The 14,665-nt window shown below is 44.0% G+C and overlaps 1 protein-coding gene across 18 annotated transcripts in view; it reads left to right on the forward strand.

Moving 5' to 3' along the window:
* DTNA (dystrobrevin alpha) overlaps nucleotides 1–14,665 on the forward strand; it is a 348,338-nt gene that overhangs the window by 210,081 nt on the left and 123,592 nt on the right. For all 18 annotated transcript variants that reach the window (XM_068237333.1, XM_068237332.1, XM_068237336.1 and 15 more), the window contains one exon: nucleotides 1,794–1,874. In XM_068237333.1, coding sequence (XP_068093434.1) covers nucleotides 1,794–1,874 — 81 coding nt within the window. The remainder of the gene's footprint in view (nucleotides 1–1,793; nucleotides 1,875–14,665) is intronic.

Raw genomic sequence — 14,665 nt, forward strand, 5'->3', positions numbered from 1 at the left:
TTGCAATTAGGGCCGAGACCTTTGACCAGAATTTGGCGACAAGAGGGCAAGTCCACCACATGTGAGCTAGAGAACCTCTAGCACCACACCCTCTATAGCACAAGGGCGAAGCTTGAGGAACATTTTTTGAAAAACTCTCTGGGGTAAGATAGGCTCTATGAAGAAGTTTAATATTAGATTCTAATGTAGAAAAATATAGACTACCTTTCATAAGGGTTTCAAAACGGTGAGCCCAGCGATGAGGAAGATTTCTACGATTTCAATTATATCAGTGTGGTGCTGTTACTGGGTAGTTTCCTTCTTCTTCTATACCTCATGTGTAGTGCTGCCCTTCTTTAGCCTCTGAAGAGGCCTCAGTGATGCACATGATGCTGGCCAGGGATTTTCCATTGTCCATCTGTTGTGATTTTTGCCCATTACCACTGCACCTGTGTAGTCTTAAAGGACAACTGACCTGAGAGTGATATAGAGGCTGCCATATTTATTTCTTTTTAAACATTATCAGTTGCCTGGCAGCCCTCCGATCTATTGTGTATCAGAAGTGTCTGAATCACACACCTCAAACAAGCATGCAGCAAATTCAGTGAGGCCTAAAAGGGACACGATCAATTAACATTTTTTTTCAATTGAGATAGGAAATGTTTGGGAAGTGCTGCTAAGTACTGGTGTATACATTTCACTGCTTATCTATTTGATTACTGTTATCTAATTCCTTTCAAATTTTTCTGATGGCAGTCTGCTGAAATTCTGACGGCAGACTCAGCCATGAAGGGAGGGGGGATTTCCTTCACAGTGCATCATTAACTCTGTGTGCAGAGAGCTCAGTCAGAGACAGAGCTTTCTCTCACAGAGAGCAGAGAAAATGTATCCTATGTGCAACATAAACATTTGTAATACTGTAATGTGTGAAACCTGATACCTGTTTTCAAATAATTCTGCTTCAATATTACACTGTTCTTAGCATGTCAGACTGCAGAGATTCACCTCTGCAAATGAGACATTCCAAACGTAGCTAGAATCTACACACAATGAATTAAAGCTTTTGCCTCTGATATTTAACATGAATAGTAGGAACATGTTAACACAGCTACTTAGACATTATTTGTACGTTGTCATTTTAGAACACTTGGGCATTGATAGTATTCCTTTAAGTAAAACCTATGATCTGCATGCTTGTTCCAGGTCTGTAGCTAAAAGTATTAGAGGCAGAGGATCATTAGGACAGCCAATGTGCAGTGTTTAAAGGAAATAAATATGGCAGCCTCCTTATCCCTCTCAGGTTAGTTGTCCTTTAACTAGAATGGTTAGCCCTAGATGCGTGCACAGGGTATTGTACTAGATGCAACCTGTACACCTGTGCAGACTCTGCTCACTGGGTAAAGAGTCACTACAAACCATACTACCACTCAGAAAAGCCAAATACCCAGGCACTGCATTATACTGTGCACCTTTACTGACAAAACTGGGTAAACAACATGCACTGTGCAATAGCAAGGTGATGAGTAGGAAGGCTTAAGTGTAGGCCCCGATGCCTTTTATGTACCTTGTGCTCTCTTATGAAGTATAAATCTTTTTGATATAGCTCAAGGTGTGAAACAACTGTCGATAACTATGCTTCAGTCTGCCTACCTTTCACTTTGCTATTTCAAAGTGCACACTGCTTACCCATTTTTGTCAGAGAATGTGCTCAGTGTACTCCTGTGCCCAGGTACATGTTTTTTTGCTGTGGGGATATTTTCCATATGTTTATTTCTGGGTACATCTAATATTTTGCTGGTTTTTGTTTTTACCAGGGGCCCAAGAGCTGGATCGTATCCGTCTATCGACATACAGAACGGCATGCAAGATTCGATTTGTACAGAAGAAATGCAACTGTAAGTAAAATTACTCATTTGTAATAATACATGGTAGAATGTGGAAAATGTATACAATGTTTGTTTTGCTTTGTTTTTATGGCATTTAGTTGTGTCTCTCTATTGTTGTTCATGAGAAAAATGTTGTCTTAGGGCTGACAACTATTTTTCCTCTTATTATGCATATATAGTTTACGCCAAAAAGTTAATTGCATGATGGGTAGAATACAAACTGTATGGAGAAATGTAGAGATCAATGCAGGCACTATGTCGAGATAATGTAAAAACATCAAGGGGTAGCCAAAAAGAACCATGCAGTGGTGTATGTATCAGCATACATCTATACCTTATTGACCTTAATTATTACCATAAAGCCTATTGGTTATACATCAGTAAACAAGAATTCTACATATTTTATTATGCATTTATATAGCAAGAAGTTTTAAATCAGGATGATACCATTTATTGGCTAACTACAAATGAATAAGAATAAACAAGCTTTCAGCCTTGCAGCCTTCGTCAGGTTTACATCCTGTTAGTTTGCAAGCTGGTGGTACAGACAGCTTATATACATGCAACATCAAAAGGGAAAACAGATATTCTTCAAGCATAAATACATCATTAAGATGCCTTAATACAAACAGACCATCTAAATGGGGTAAGATAAGGATCCTTGTTTACTTTATTGCTCACAGACCTGGTATTAGGATTAACCCAGAGGTATCGTAAATTCTTAGTTCACAAGTTCAGCTAGAGTGGCTGAGACAGTTCATATATCATCAATCTCATACCAGTATAGAAAGTTGTTGTCCTTATTCAAACCCTTCTGCACAGCTTTGAACCAATTTATAAATGTTGTTTCTGCTATTAATCGGTCATTTGACGTTTTGAAGCCGCCCTTCAGGGCAGTGACACAAAGATCATCCATGCTGTGTCCGTTGGACCGAAAGTGTGTAGCAACTGGGAGTCCAGATTTGGTATCATTAATAGTGTGCCGGTGTCCATTCATACGTTTGCGCAGAGTTTGTCCAGTTTCTCCCACGTACATAACATTGGGGCATTTAGCACACATGATCAGATATACCAGATTGGTGGACCCACAAGAAAATTTACCTTGTACTCTGTACTCCTGATGTGAACCTGGTATCGTTACCCTGTCAGTGGAGTAAATGTGTCTGCAGGTCCCACATATTTTTTGTCGGCAGGGTGATGTTCCGTTTTGTTGAGGCCTATTCAAAGAGCTCCTGACAATCATCTGTTTTAGATTGTGTGGTTGCCGATATGACAAGAGTGGAGGTTTAGGGAATATCGTTCTCAGTCTGTGATCCTTGTGTAAAATGGGATGAAGTTCCTTAGCAATCCTCCTTAAGATTTCCAGGTGTGGGTTGTAGGTGACAACCAAAGGGACACGTTCCTCTTTCTGGTTTTGCTTATATTTTCAGGAGTTCAGTCCTGGGGATGTTGCTGGCTTTCCTGATTTGGGCCTCAGCCATGGGAGGACTGTAACCTTGTTTAATGAAAGTGTTCTTAAGGTGATCCAGGTGCTTGTCTCTGTCCATCCTGTCAGAACAAATCCGGTTGTACCTTATAGCTTGGCTGTAAATTATAGAGTTCTTAATGTGCTTGGGATGAAAACTGTCATATCTTAGGTATGTGGGACGGTCTGTAGGTTTGCGATACACAGAGGTTTGTTTGTTGTTACCCCTGATGTATATGGTGGTGTCCAGAAAGTTAATCTCTGTGTGAGAGTAGGTAAGTTTCAATTTGATTGTAGGATGGAAGGCATTGAAGTCCCTGTGGAACTGGAGAAGATCATCCTCACTTGCGGACCAGATGATTAAAATATCATCAATGAAGCGGAAGTAGGCCAAGGGTTTTATGCCACATGCATTGAGGTATTCCTCTTCGATTTTGACCATGAATAGATTTGCATACTGTGGAGCGAATCGCGAACCCATTGCCACGCCCATCTGCTGTAAATAGAGGTCCTGTCCAAAAGTGAAATAATTATGAGTGAGAATGAATTTGATCAGTCCAGTAATAGGCTTTACAGGTATGCCCTGACCCTGAAGATATTTACGGCAGGCCGCAATACCATCATCATGGGGAATGTTCGTGTACAGGGACTCCACGTCCATCGTGGCCAGTATGGTTCCCTCAGGTACTGGGCCGATGGTTGTCAGTTTGTTCAGGAGGTGGGTGGTATCCTGTAAGTAGCTGGGTCTTTTACAGACAAGAGGTTTCAAGATGTTTTCCAGCCACCCTGAGATGTTCTCTGTAAGAGTTCCGCTCCCTGAGATTATGGGCCTGCCTGGGTTTCCCTCTTTGTGGATCTTGGGAAGCATGTAAAAGCAGGCTGTTCTAGGCTCTTCAGGGATAAGGGTCCTTACATGTAGTCTGATGTTTGCAGGCAATCTGTTAACCATCCTATTAAGTGCCATCCTGTAGCCTTTTGTGGGGTCCCCCTGTAATTTGGCATAGTGAGCGGTATTGGATAATTGTCTTTGTGTCTCCTGGATGTAGTCACTGGTGTTCATTATGACTATGGCACCACCTTTATCCGCTGGTTTAATAATAATGTCCTTATTCTCCTTAAGGGATCTGATGGCCTGTCGCTCCTGTGGTGTTACGTTCTGGGCCAGTGTCTTTCTTTTACTCAGGATCCTGTCAGAGATTCTGCGTCTGAATTTGTTGATGTATTTATCCAGGGCCGGGTTTCTTCCTTCTTTGGGGGTCCATCCTTTTTTCTTTTTTTTCTTTTTAGATCTGGTGCGTTTTAGTCCATTATCCATTGTATCACAGGCTTCCTTATCATGGTAGTGTTCCTTGAGTCGCAGCTTTCTGAAAAATTCCTCCATATCTCCACAGAGTAACATCCTGTCTATGGGTCTCGCAGGGCAGAATGACAGGCCTTTGCAGAGTACTGACATTTCAGATTCAGTAGCCTGATAAGAGGAAAGATTCATTACACCTGTGGGTTGCTCTTTTTCTGCTGCTTGTGCATCCAGGCGTCCACTCTTAATTCTAAGTCTCTGAAGTTTTTTCTTTTTGTTGTTAATTAGGAATCTCTGTAGTTTCCCATAGAAGGTCTGTAGTTGATCCCATGTATATCCAGTGGGGTCATCATTCAGAGACAGTTTCAGGCTCTGTATCTCATCCTTTGTAATCCTCTTACGGTTATAGCAGACTCTTAAAAGGTTATTCCGTATTCTCTCCGAGCTCCTCCTGCAGATTTCTTCTGCAAACCTGCTATTGTATGTATGCAGGGTGGGATTCTGTATCCTTAGTCCTTGAGGTATAAGTTTTTCCTTTTTGCATGTAGTCAAGAAAAAGATGTCGCTGTCCAGTTGTGCAAGTTTCTTCAGGTCTTTCTTTAGTTCCAGGAAAGTGCGGTACATTGCGGTATCTACCCTACTGCTATTTATATAGCAGTGACATATTTTCCACAGTTCTCTAAAAAGGTCATTGAACAGTTCACATGACTAATTTATCCCTTAGCTGGTCCCTAAGCCAATGTTTCTATAACAATTTTGTGAATAAGTAAATTAAATCCTCACTAAATCCAGAAATGAGCAAAGTAAATTATAAATGTAATAAAAGCCTTGTTCTCCGGTATGCAACCAACTGGCACTCTCAAGCGACAGGCAGTTCTCTGGAGGCCATGGGGGGCGTGCCTCTCTGTCTCCTCCTACCCAGCTATGCAGAGCAGCGGCTCCAAACATACCACAGCTCCAGGAACTGTACTCTCCTTTCTCAAGGTGCATACACACATCAGACTATAGTCTTTGGAAAATGAAAGATCGCAGACCAATCTTACCACCCTTTATGTAGTATGAGAGCCATACCTACACAGTCTATTCTATGGAGCTGAACTCCCCGTCAGAAAAAAAATCTTTGCAAGATGCTGCACACAAAGATGCTGCACACACTCAAAAGATCTGTAGCTGCAAAAGATCTGTTCCTGCCAAAAATCCATTCCTGCAAATTGCAATGATAGTCTATGAGATCTGCAGATCATCATACACACATGATTTAAAGAGACACTGAAGCGAGAATAATTCTAGCTTCAGAGCTCATAGTTAGCAGGGGCACCCTGCTAAAATGCTGCTATCCTGCGGCTAAACGGGGGTCCCTTCACCCCCAAACACCCCCCCGCAAAATCAACGACCAAATTGGTCGTAGATTTTGCTGCTCCTAGTGGCAGGGCTAATGGCTGCAGCCCTGCCTCCAGCCGCGTCTATCAGCGGCGCATCGCCGCCTCTCCCCCGCCCCTCTCAGTGAAGGAAGACTGAGGGGCGGGGAGAGGCGGAGATAACCGCTGACAGACGCGCGTGGGGCAGGGCTGCGGCGGTTAGCCCCGCCTCAATCCGGAAGAGATCCCCGGCTGCTTGGAGGGGATTTGTGAGGTAAGGAACCCCCGTTTAGCGGCGCGATAGCGGCGGTTTAGCAGGGGCACACGTGCCCCTGCTAACTATGAGCTCTTGCAAAGATTTTTTTCTGATGTGGAGTTCAGCTCCATAGAAAAGACTGTGTAGAGTATGGCTCTCATACTACATGAAGGGTGGTAAGATTGGTCTGTGATCTTTCATTTTCTAAAGACTATAGTCTGATGTGCGTATGAGCCTTTACAGTCACTGGATGTGCTGCCACATCCCCTGTACGGCACCCGATACATGTCATGTGACATGCAACAGGAGCCTACGGAGGAAGTAGCAGCACAGCAGCTGCTGGAAGAACAGCAGAAGAATACCCTGTGCTATGGTGGGTCATTCCAGTGCTCGCTGCTCTGCATAGCTGGGGAAGGGGCTCTGTTTAAGAAAAGGGGAGGTGTGTGTGGGTGTGGTGTTATAGGGGGTTGACTGGGTACACTTTGCTGTGTCGGTTAAAGTGGACCCAAATTAAAAATACAAGATTTCAGAAATAAAATCTATTTTCTAAATTATAATAATAAATAGCAGCCTTTTTTCAGCTGCATGATGACAAATATAAAATATTTTACATTTATTGGAGGAACCCCTCCCTTCCTTTCAAATTGCCGGGACAAAATCCGGCAAACTGCTGGAGTAGGTGGTGTCCGGCAATGGTGGAATTACTAATGGCTGCCCCCAGTATAACCCAAGTTATGAAAAGAGAAGGGTGAAAAGCATGCACTGAAATGCTCTTAGGCTTGAATGAGTGTTTATTTATCTTTGTATGTGTCAGAGTGGTGCAACTAAATATTTTTAATTAAAAAAAATGTTTGGTTTGGGTCCGCTTTAACCACCCTGGCGTTCTATTAAGATCGCCAGGGCAGCTGCGGGAGGGTTTTTTTTAAATAAAAAAAAAACTATTTCATGCAGCCAACTGAAAGTTGGCTGCATGAAAGCCCACTAGAGGGCGCTCCGGAGGCGTTCTTCTGATCGCCTCCGGCGGCCAGAAGTAACACGGAAGGCCGCAATGAGCGGCCTTCCGTGTTTCGCTTACTTCGTCGCCATGGCAACGAGCGGAGTGACGTCATGGACGTCAGCCAACGTCCTGACGTCAGCCGCCTCCGATCCAGCCCTTAGCGCTGGCCGGAACTTTTTGTTCCGGCTACGCTGGGCTCAGGCGGCTGGGGGGACCCTCTTTCGCCGCTGCACGCGGCGGCGATCAGGCAGCACACGTGGCTGGCAAAGTGCCGGCTGCGTGTGCTGCTTTTTATTTGATGAAAATAAGCGGCAGCCTCCGGCGGTGATGGACGAGCTGAGCTCGTCCATACCGCCCGGCTGGTTAAGGAAGCGTTTACTGTAGCAGTTAGGCTGATAAGTGAATGTGAGTATAGAAGCAAAGCGGTAGACAGAATACCTATTAAATTAGAGAAATGTGCTTGAAATTTGAGCACTTATAAAGTTCCCTGGAGTCTAATGAACCCTACCACTACCACCAAATTTAATACAGTTCCCTGGTGTCTAGAGGTTCCCACTCACCCCATACAGTTCCCTAGTGTTTGGTGCTTTCCTCCTACCTCCCCCATATGGCTTTCATGGTGTTTTAGGGCTTCACCTCCAGTATAGCATTCCTGGTGGTCTAGAGTGGGCCAAACATAATACAAAGTGGGGAAACCACTTGAGGGCTAGATTTAAGGGCTCTGAGGGCCAGATGTGACATGCATGCCGTTGGGGGTCTGCAGGAGCTGCTTCCCTAGTAGCTATGCCACTTTCTTGGCATCAGTACATTTACTGTATGTTCCTATCTATCAATGTTTTCCAAACCACACTCCTCTTTTGTGCAGGGTTTTTCTTATTACTTGTTATTCACTTACTTTGCTGGAAAGAAGTAATGGCCCATTTCTCAAGGACATATTATTAGCACCTGTTTTACAGCTCCATGTTTATTCACTCCAGCATCCCCGGTTATTATTATTATGTAGTCATTCCATTGCTGAGTTGTTCGTTATCATCTGCTGGGGTGCCAAATGATTAAAATTTATCAGCATTTTTTACCGGTGACAGTCTGACAAGAAATGCTGCTTATTAGTGTCTAATATTATCACTAAATCTCAGCCTTGAAGTAATTTGTACCTACATAGACATATACTATATCTAGCTTACAGCAACAGCTCCGTAGCTAGCCACAAATTACTAAGTGAAATAAGGGAGATCTGTGGGGCCTACAGACTGCAGCTACACATGTCCATTCCCTATGAGACTAGGCCCTGAGATGGGACTCGGGATCCTTTCACAGAGAAGTGTAGTACAACACCCGAATGCACGATTGCTTGGAAAGTGTAATCCTGGGTGATATTTCAAGATTTCCTCTCTGTACCAGGTATTTCATTATTTTCTCACGTGAATTTGCTCTGTATTGTTTGCACATTTTAATTAGCGCACCTTGCCAGAGGGACTTTTCTAGTCTGATGAGAATGAAATGTGAGACCTTTTTCTTATTGCTGAAAAAAGACATCAATAATCGGAATAAAAAAAGGCATTAATAATGGGAAGGGATTCTGTCATCAGCTCTTTGTAAGCTGCCTTTTGCTCAGAATTAGCAGATGACTTTGTGTACTGTTCATTTTATTACAGATCATGTATACAGAATATACTACATAGATAATCCTGTACCAGTTTATCTCTGCATTGACACTTGCCTTTGTTACTCGCTTCAAATCATTGTTTCTCAAATCAGTCCTGAAATCCCAGCAATAGTGCATGATGTGAGGGTAATTCCCACATACACAACATCATGAATTACCGTAACCCTTTGCACTCTCACATACGGAGACACAATGCACACCAGCCGCTCAATTACAGCTAGTACAGGATACAGCTACTGCCCCTATAGCTTATAAATATTCAGAGTTATGCATTTACAAATCATGCATGATTCTGTGTAATCTCGTGTGCAAATAAGCATGTTATATACCTCTGTTTAACCACTTATTGCATATCTACGCCTACGGGAGGACTAATCCCATTACAGGATATACGTACCTCACCGCGTAACTGTTGTGGCACTCCTGCGTGCATTCTCATTGCTGTCCGTTTGTTCCCATTCACTGATCTGTGTACTATCTAAGTGCCTGTGATCAATGAGGTGCCGGTGGTCATTGACAAAAGTGAAAGTAAAGCATACACTCATTACATCCTGTAACGCATGTATGTAGTAAACAGTACACACTAGGAATAAAGTGTGTGTCGGGGGCACATCTAGTGGCCAAATAGTAAAATTACATCTACATACAGCCCATTCAATGAAAATACATAAAATACCCCATTAAAAAAAAACCTTACCTCCCCTCCCATAGTTTCCAAAATAAAACACTTATTAAAAAAAAGTGACATTTAAAAAAAAAAAAATCATAAATAGTTACCTTAGGGACTCAACTTTTTTTTTTTTTTATATGTATGTCATGAGGGGATATTACAGTTTTGTTTTTTTCTTTGCAAATAAGGACTTTAGTAATTAGTGACGGATGCAAAACAGAAAAAATACACCTTCATTTCCAAATAAAATATTTTCGCCATACACTGTACTAGGGACAAATTATAAATTTTAATAACTGGGACAAATGGGCAAATAAAATGTGAGTTTTATCCACAGTAGCTTGTTTTATTTTAAATCTGTAATGGCCAAAAAATGAGAATTATTTTTTTCATTTTTTTTCCTGCTTATTCCCGTTAAAGTGAGTCTGAAGCATAATAAAAAAAAATACTTACCTAAGGAGAGGGAAGGCTTTGGGTCCTATAGAGCCTTCCCATTCATCTCCTGGTCCTCTCCTCATTCCACCACTGGCTCCCCCGTTAGCAGTCTACAACCGATGGGTCGGAGACTGCTCTCTGCCCCTGCGGTAGGCTTCCAAAGACTGGCGGCTCCGCACTTGCTCATGCGCAAGCACACTCTCTTGTGCCCTCATGCATGCGCATTACGGAGCCGTCCCTAGCACTCGGGCACCTGAAGACTTCCCAAGACTCCTGCAGACGGAAATTTGAGTGGAGGAGCCAGCGTTGGAACAAGGGGACCGTTAGAGGAAAGGGAATATAGGGCCCAGAGCCTTTCCTCTCCTTAGGCGAGTATCTAGATTTTGTTTTTGTTTTTTTGCTTCAGGCTCTTTAAAATGAATTTAGCATAAAATAACTCTTAGCAAAATATACCACCCAAAGAAAGCCTAATTGGTGGTGGAATAAACAAGATTTATATTGTTTAGTTGTCATAAGTAGTGAGAAAGTTATTGGTGAATGAAAGGGAGGAGCACTAAAATGTGAAACTTGCTCTGGTCCATAAGGGGAAAATCCCCTTAGTGGTGAACTGGTTAAAGACTAGTTAAAGAGTACATTTGATTCTCTAAAAGTGCCTATACATCATCTGATGTATGTACAGATTGATCAGGAGACGGATCTCTCTCTGATCGAATCTGGTTGGAGAGAGATCTGTTGCCTACCCATAAACCGCAGGCCGATTCCTGATCCATTTCAGCATGAAATCTCTCAGTAATCGTCCTTGTGACACCGCATCCGCCGCCGTGCTGACCATCCCCCCCCCCCCCCAAATGTAAAATGTGCCTCGTGCAGTATACTTTACATGTCGGTTGCTGGTGTAAAGTGAACGTGTGTGTGACATCACGTCGCACAGAGGTATAGTTTACCAGTTGGTGTCCACGCACAGAGAGTGGTGGACACCAACTGGTAAACTATACTGCACAGGGCACTGCAGGGCACATTTTACACTGAGGGGCAGCATCGTGTTCCGATATTGCTCGCCGTTACCGCCTTTCACCCGATCGAGCATGACCGCTCTACTTCTTGCATATCCAATCAATGCATGTGACCAATTTCAGGCTGAAATTGGATTGGTCGCATCGTTAATCAGGCATGCTCTTGGCCTTCCCCATTTTGATCCGTTTATAATCATTCAGATGGTCACGTGATGTATGGCCACCTTAAAGAGAATCTGTATTGTTAAAATCGCACAAAAGTAAACATACCAGTGCGTTAGGGGACATCTCCTATTACCCTCTGACACAATTTTGCCGCTCCACGCCGCATTAAAAGTGGTTAAAAACAGTTTTTAAAAGTTTGTTTATAAACAAACAAAATGGCCACCAAAACAGGAAGTAGGTTGATGTACAGTATGTCCACACATAGAAAATACATCCATACACAAGCAGGCTGTATACACCCTTCCTTTTGAATCTCAAGAGATCATTTGTGTGTTTCTTTCCCCCTGTTCTCATGCACTGAAGTTTCAGGCTGCTTGTTTCTTCCTGCAAACAGCTTTGCCCTTGTCTGTAATTCTTCAGTATGTGAAAGCCCAGCCAGCTCAGAGGACGATTTATCCAGCTTGTAAAAGATGAGAGAGAAGAGAGAAGCTGGTCTAATCCTAAATAACACACAGGCAGTGTGCATAGAGGGGCCTGGAAGGGGGAGTTCATAGCAGAACCACAACACTGAAGAACTTGGCAGCCTTCCAGACACAGGCCGACAAGTCTGACAAGGGAAAGATACATTGATTTATTACAGAGACTGTGATAGCAGAAAGTGCTGCAGTAAGCCACAACACATTAGAATAGCTTTTGGAACTTGTAGGATGATAAAAAACAGGATGCAATTTTTGTTACGGAGTCTCTTTAACTTCCCTTTTTCTGAACCAATACCTCTAACCTTTAATTAGTTGTATGGGCAGAAGCTGTATCCTGAATGGACTACATATGAGTTGCAGGCACGTAAGAAGTCTTGGTGTGTAAGTGTATAAAGGGTTTATTACTTTTGAACGTGTATATTTGGCCACACCTCCTTTTGTACCTCCAGATCACCCTGGACTTTATATCTTCTTATTTACATATTTAGGTTTCTAAAGTATAGAAACTGAGGGCAGGTTTCAAAAATTGGGTAGAACCAAAGTAAGAAATATTTTTAAAGGATTCCTGAAGTAGGAAGGATATGAAGGTTGACATATTTATTGTCTTTTAAGCCGATACCAGTTGCCTGGCTATCCTGCAGAACTCCCGCCTCTAATACTTTTGTCATAGACCCTGAACAAGCATGCGGCAGATCAGGTGTTTGACATTTTTGTCAGATCTGACAAGATTAGCTGCATGCTTGTTTCTTGTTTGATCCAAACACTACTGCAGCCAAATGGATCAGCAGACCTGCCAGGCAACTGGTATTGTTTAAGGCCTCTTTCCCACCAGGACGTTGCGTTTTAGGGGACGTTATAGGTCGCAAAACGTGCCCCTAATGCAACGCCTGGTGGTGTTAGAGGAGGACGCTACCTAGCGTTATGCAGCTCCTGGTGCGCCTTTTGTGTCCTATGCGCTGCGGATACCACGTGATCGGAGCACTCCGCATCACGTGGTCCCGCCAGCCAATCAGCGACCGTTCCAGGAAGTAAACACTGCAGTGCAGTGAGTATTAAGTAGCCACGTGGCTGACTACAACAGCGGACTCTACCCGCCTTCTCTCCGCCCCCCCCCCCCCCCCCAAAAAAAAAACCACAACTGAGCATGTGCACACAGTCGAACGAGGCTAAAACCGCGCCTGTAACGTCTTACTGTGAAAGCAGCCTAAAAGGAAATAAATATGGCAACTTCCATATACCAGTCCTCCTCGCTTTAGGTTCCCTTTAGGAATGGCCATAGATGTCTAGATGTCTGTTCAAGAGCACTGAAATATGTGTTACTCTGAAGCAAATGTGTCACACTCTGCTGATTGTAAGGCTCTATTATATAAAGCCATACCATCCTCCTACAGAACACATTTTTAATAACAAGGTTTTGGAGAGCGCTGCAGTCCTGCATTATACTATGATGCAGGTCAGAAGGATTATATCCACAGCCACCCAGCTGTCCACCTGACTACCTGACTCACCACTCGCCCCACTGGTACTGATAAACTGCCAGACGAGCCTTCAGAAAACTCGGGCAGCTAGAGTGCAGGCACATACTTATGGATGAGGTTTCACCTGTAACCCCTTTAGATGTAAACAAAGCAGGAAACTAATAACATGCTGTTTCAAGATGCTGAGGAGCAAGGATACATGTTGAGAAAGAAAGCCCCGAAACTCCCACCTTTCTACACCACTAGTTTGTTGCATGCAGGGAATCGGAGGCACTGGGAGGTGGCATCAGGGGCGCCTCTAGGCATAGGCAGTACAGGCCATTGCCTGGAGTGCCATTGGTCCTGGGGGGGCGCCATATTTCTGGATTAAGCCACACCCCCAAATTAAGCCACACCCAAAATTAAGCCACACCCATCTGGGTTTTCTATTACTTGCTTCTGCTGCATCTACTTAGCGTAAGTTGCAGGCAGCTGACACCTCTGTGCCTTGTGCATCCTTCTTTCATCCTTTGTGCCATCTCTGCCTCCTTCTGTGCCCTTTGTGCCTCCTTCTGTCCCCCTGTGCCTCTTTATGTCTCCTTTGCCTTTATTTGTCCCCTTGTGCTACCTCTGCCCCGTTCCTCCTTTAGTCCCACTCTGCCTCATTCTGTCCTCCTGTGCCTCCTTTTTTATCCTTTTGTGCCTCCTTCTGTCTCCATGTGCCTCCTCAGTCCCCATGTGCCACCTCTGTCCTCTGCACCTTCCTCTGTCCCCCTGTGCCTCCTTCTGTCCCCCTGTGCCTCCTTCTGTCCCCGTGTGCCTCCTTTAGTCCCCCTGTGACTCCTTCTGTCCCCCTTTGTGCCTCTTTCTGACCCATTTTAGAGGGTGCCAGGGCTACCAGGCGGTCATGAATGCTGTTCGGGGGGACCGTGGTCCACCCCCCCCCCCCAGATGTTGTGTCCCCAGGTGGTGAATAGGCTTGCCGCGTCTAATAGACGCCACGTCAGTTGCAGCCCGTAAGCTCACTTCTGCAGCCTTACATTATGTGTATTTTCTGGTGAAACACTGCCGCATTATGATTTGCTGGTGAAACGCTGCCGCATTACGATTATTTGCATGGAAGGGCGCCATGGGGGGGGGGGGGGGGGGTCAGGGCGCCGCAGATTTTCTCGTCTGGAGTGACAAAATGGCTAGAGGCGCCCCTGGGTGGCATGCAGATCTAAAGGGACGAGGGATATGCCTCTTTGTAGTGTAATGCTGTCACAGGACTAAAGCACCAACTTGAAAAGGACCAGCCAGGCCAGAGAGAGCAAGAGAGAGTGGAAGAGTGTATCATTTGCCTGAAGCCAGGAACCGTACATTTCAGTAAACTATTGATCTTTCCCGCATATGGAAAATTCTTAGTGAATGCAGGTAAAAAGTCTAAAATGGCTACTGCCGTGGACGTTGCAGTGCATCTAAACAACACTGAAACCATTTGCCATTTTTACCAGAGGTGTGTAAAATGTTTGTATTTGTTGTACCTCATATGCATACATTGCA

This window comes from Hyperolius riggenbachi, chromosome 5 (genome assembly GCF_040937935.1).
Source record: "Hyperolius riggenbachi isolate aHypRig1 chromosome 5, aHypRig1.pri, whole genome shotgun sequence".
Taxonomy (NCBI): domain Eukaryota; kingdom Metazoa; phylum Chordata; class Amphibia; order Anura; family Hyperoliidae; genus Hyperolius; species Hyperolius riggenbachi.